We start from the raw sequence: 4,780 nt of genomic DNA on the forward strand, positions 1-4,780 counted from the left end.
GCGCGGGGGCAGGGAGGGGGCGGCGGCGGCGACCCGGTCTTACCGAAAGATTGGAGGTTCTGGATAGTGGACATGCGATACTAGTGTGAGGCCGGTGAAGGGATAAAATTCCTGCGGGGCCCGCCCGGATCACCGTGTCAGGAGGCTGCAGCGGCGAGAAAACGGAAATAAATAAGGAGATGCTTCGCCCCGGGGCTGGGATTCTGCTGGAGCGACAGCGGCGGCGGAAGCCGGGAGGAGGCAGGAAGAGGCGAAGGAGGAGGCGGAGGAAGAGGCGGCGGCGACGGAGGCGAGGACGCGAGAGAAGAGGCGGCGCTGCGGCTTCTCCTACAAAATGGCCGATGGAGACTATTTAGCCGCGCCCGCCGCCCCCTCCCACGTGACCACCCGCGCCGGGCATCCTGGGACTTGTAGTTTCCTGGAGCCGACAGCGCTGGGAAAGCCTGGGGGCCGGCGGGCTTTCGGGACCGCAATTCCCAGCAGGAAGTTTGCGGTCCAGTGCCGACCGGCAGGACTGGGAACGGTCCAGGTGGGTGCGGGTCGCTCGGGGCAGATCCCGCAGGTCTTGGGCTGTCTTCCCCGTGGTCTCGCATGCTCTCCCCTGATTCCCCTTATCTCGCCCTACAGTGGCGTCGCCAAGGGGTTGGTGCTGGGAGGTGATCTCCATCAGTCAACCTCGAGGCCCCGGGTAATGTAAGTAAAATCGGGATGTAGGAGTTCAACAAGCCCAGCTTTCGACTTCACTGTCGCCTCTCAGCACCTCCTGCATCGAAATTCCAGGACCCCCTGCACCGCGTTGCAGGAGCCGTGTTAGTCCCCACCAAGGTTCGAGGTGGGAGCCTACCTACCCCCCAGGTTGGGCCCCCTTCCGATTCCCTAGCGCGGCGGTTTTCAAACTCTAGCGTCCATCTCCCGGAAGGCTTGATAAACACAGATTGACAGACTCGCAGTTTCTTTTTTAAGCAGGTCTGGGGCGTGACCTCAGAATTTGCAAATCTAGTAAGCTCCCAGGTAAGTCTGATGCTGATGGTCTGGGACCACGCTTCAGAACCACTGCTCACCTTCACCTGGGGCCTGGCATCCAGTGGGTGTCAGGTATGTGTCAACTGAATATACCAGAAAAACAGCCTGTCAACTCGGACACAGAACCTCGAACAGGACAGGTGCCAGATATAAATCGAAGATGTGCTCAGCAAATAGGTTAATTGATGTAGAGTCGGGTACCAGAACTGTAATGCCTTCCTATCAAGCTACGCACAGGAAAATAAACCTAAGACTTTGGCTTACCTAGGCAGTCCCACTTGGTTGGCTTTCTGGAAGCAAAGGGATAGACTAAAATTTAGGGATTCTTAACCTTTTTTTTTTTTTTTTTTTTGATGCCATGGCAGTCTTGCGAAGCCTATAGACCCCTTCTAAGAATATGCTTTAAGTGCATGAAATAAAACATTTAAGGTTACAAAGGAAATTGTACTGAATTGAAATTGTATTGAAATGAAAAGCAACACATTGGTAGCATAGTATTGTTTCTTTACTAACGCATTAATTAACAAGGTCTAGCAGCAGGTCTAACTATTAGAATTTCAAAAGGTGCTAGCTAAAAGATATTTTGAGATGTCTGAAACATCAGAAATGTAATATGAAAATATCTGTGACTTCTATTCGTGCAAAATGACAGGTCCTTCTAAAATATTATTGTGATGTTGCCAGTGTTCATAATGGAGGAAATGCTAAACTGTGCTTAGATATTAGATGTAGGTATAATCTTTTTTCTCATCCAATTTTAGGAATCTTCTCCTACCCCCACCCCCAACCCTGCAATTTATCCATGGACCAAAGATCTGCAGACCCCAGGTTAAGAATATCTGGATTTAATAATCTTTCATGATTAACGATAATAGGTATTATTTATTGAGTGCTTACTTTTTGCCTGTTGTAAGACTTCTCACAATATTATTAATCTTCATAGCCATTCTATGATGTAGTTATTATTCTGTTTAGCAGATGTGGAAATGGAGGCTTTCAAAGGTTATATAATTTGCCTAAAAAAAATCAGATTCTTAACTCCCAGAAATCTAACTATGTTTTTGGTCTTCTAGTCCTGATTTAAATGAATAATATGTTTATTATCCAAACTAAGGTATAAAGTTTTAGAGCTGGTTATGAAACAGAGAATCAAAATTTTTGATTACAGCTACAACGGTTTTTGTTTTTTGGTCTTATACTTTTATAAGCACATTTTAATTTTTAATATCTTTCTAGATGAAGTATAGAATAAACAAAATTCATCTGTTTCTGTTTTCTTTCTTCCTAGATGTCCAAAACCATTTTATATTACATTGTTTCTTAGAAGGAGCCAAAGAAACAGAAGTTTTTTTAAAAAATCCAGAAACCTTAGGGTTTTCATGGTCATTATCCCTGTCAGGAGAACTCATCCTTTCTTAGACCTGTTATTTACATCAGAAACCCCCAGGAGCTCATACATCTTCAATCAAAGCCAATTATGAATACAAGTCAGATGCAATTGTGATTATTATCTTAAAAACTCTCTTGGCTCTCTGGTCATTCATAGACTTCGTTAGACTTGCACTGTCCAATACGAGAAACCACTAGCCACAATGTGGCCATTGAGTGCTTACACTGTTTCTGGTCCTCATTGTGATATTCTCCAAGTTTAAAGAACACACTGACCTTTCAAAGATTTAAGTTGTCTCAATTTCACCTGTTTCTTTTTACTTTTTAAAATGTGGCTCCTAGACTATTTCGTGGCCCTCGTACTATTTTTATTAGCACTGGCTTAAGAGTGAGAGGATTTGACCTATATATAAAGTTATAAAAGGAATAAATTAAAGTATTTAAAACCTAGTATTTTTAGTTCTAAATGGCACCAGCCTAGTTTAAGGTGATGATTTCCTGCCTTATTTCAGAAGGGAGTTTAGATCACTTGCAGAGAACAGTAGTATTGACTAAAGGAATCAGGGAAGATTTAAAAAAAAAAAAAGTAGAATAGTTGAAAAATAAAAGCCCCCAAAGCTAGAGATAGACCCCAAATCTGGCTCTTACTTTCCCAATGGTTATGACAAAGAAAAAGTCTACTAGAAAATCCCTCTGTCTACGGGATGAGAACATACCAGTTGCGCAGGAGGAATGACTTTGCCTGGCCCTGAACCACAGGAGATGATTTTCTTGGGCCCTCATAAAGGGGACACTGTGATGTATTGGACAGCATCCTAGCAGCTTGCCTACCATGAAGACAATGGTGGGTTTTATGCAACTGTTTCTTATATCTGCAAGTCATGAAGACATGCTTTCAGATTTGGTCCTCAGCCATCCATAGGTTGCCTGTCGTGGTGGGCACGTGATAATGTCCCACTCAGATTTCCTGCTTCAGTGAGCGTAATTGACCAACAGCCCCAGCTGCTGTACTCTGAATTCAGCATTGGCGATGCCACACTTCCCATTGGCTGCTCTCAGCCAATAACTGAGTGCAACCAAGATCCTAATGTAGCCCTGTGATGGGCGGCTCTCCTCAAGGACTCTCCATTGGCCTGGCCGAACTTTCTTAAACTTGTGCTGAAGTCTAAGACTCTTCTTATTCAGCCCTTCTTCCCTTTCTCCTTCACAGGGTCACCTCCTCTGGCTCCTTCCTCTTTCCTCACAGGTGTTTTCCCCAATTAATGTCTTGTACATCTAATCCCATTTGAATGTCTGCTTCTCAAAGGACCCAAATTGATGCTCCTTATTCCATAGCGGTTGATGAGGGCACAATAGGAGGAAAGTTCTAGGCTTTTTCTCCAAACCCTAAAATCTAGTGAGCTGTGCTAGACTGCATGAGGCTAATGGAAATTTTGCCTCAAGGCTTAAGGCCTTCAATATAAAAGTGCAGGCAGCTTTTTTTTCTCCTGGGCGTGCACCCTAAAATAAGCCCTTAGCCACTTGCATATGTGATGGTAAGAATACTTTCCAGGTGAAATACCTCTAAACTTAAAACGATAGGTCCAATTTTTTTTTTTTTTTATTTTGAAAAAAATGCAGTAAATACTATGTTTCTAGACCCTTTGGACATCCTGATGTTCGGGTCAGGTAGAAAAAGTCGGTAAAAATCTCAGCTTATATCATGAGTACTTGATTATTATAATACCAATGTGTGATACAAATAAAATGTTTGAAACATTACATATATGATAAGGACTTAATTCCTTTATCATTGAGCATAGTAGAGTTTGGTTACAGCAGAACTTACTATTAAGAATATTTACATACGTCAAAAGTAAAATCATGTCCCCAGAAACCTACTTAATTACAGTGGGAACTTGAATGATAGGTCATTAATGTAACTGGTTATAAAGGGTTACACTGTCTTTAAAGAGCAGAGAATAGTCACTGGCTGAAGATGATTAACTCAGCATCTTCATTATCAAAAAGTCCCTAACAATATCAGAAAAGATACATTTTTTGGAAGAATAAATTCAGCCTGGGACAAAAAGATGTGCCATCAGTGGATCAGGTATTTCCTTCCTCCTGAAGGAAAGGACAGATGTAAACTAATTGATAGAGGAAACTGCAGGCTTAAACACTGGCTCCACTGGATTCCTGAGGATCATGGGACATCTTCAAAATTCTGATATTTGAACCTGAAATTCTATATGTAGACAAAACAAGGTGCAAGATTTTTAGTCTGAAATTTTATATTTATGCAAAATAGTATGCAAGATGGAAGGCAGAATACAAGCATTTACAAAACATTCACGGACTCAGAAAGTTTACTCTCACAGTATTGATG

The 4,780-nt window shown here is 42.6% G+C and overlaps 1 protein-coding gene and 1 long non-coding RNA gene across 2 annotated transcripts in view; one reads left to right on the plus strand and one right to left on the minus strand.

Annotated features, from left to right (window-relative positions):
• Positions 1-347, minus strand: part of EIF1B (eukaryotic translation initiation factor 1B) — a 4,272-nt gene extending 3,925 nt beyond the window's left edge. Inside the window, exon 1 of the mRNA XM_011357402.2 lies at positions 44-347. Coding sequence (XP_011355704.1) covers positions 44-74 — 31 coding nt within the window. The 5' untranslated portion in view covers positions 75-347. The remainder of the gene's footprint in view (positions 1-43) is intronic.
• Positions 344-4,173, plus strand: LOC111738100. The gene is made up of 2 exons (XR_002779691.1): positions 344-529; positions 628-4,173. It is a non-coding gene; the product is annotated as an uncharacterized LOC111738100 (long non-coding RNA).
• Positions 4,174-4,780: the final 607 nt, after the last annotated feature.

The sequence above is a fragment of the Pteropus vampyrus genome, unplaced genomic scaffold (assembly GCF_000151845.1).
Source record: "Pteropus vampyrus isolate Shadow unplaced genomic scaffold, Pvam_2.0 Scaffold35, whole genome shotgun sequence".
In the NCBI taxonomy this organism is placed as follows: domain Eukaryota; kingdom Metazoa; phylum Chordata; class Mammalia; order Chiroptera; family Pteropodidae; genus Pteropus; species Pteropus vampyrus.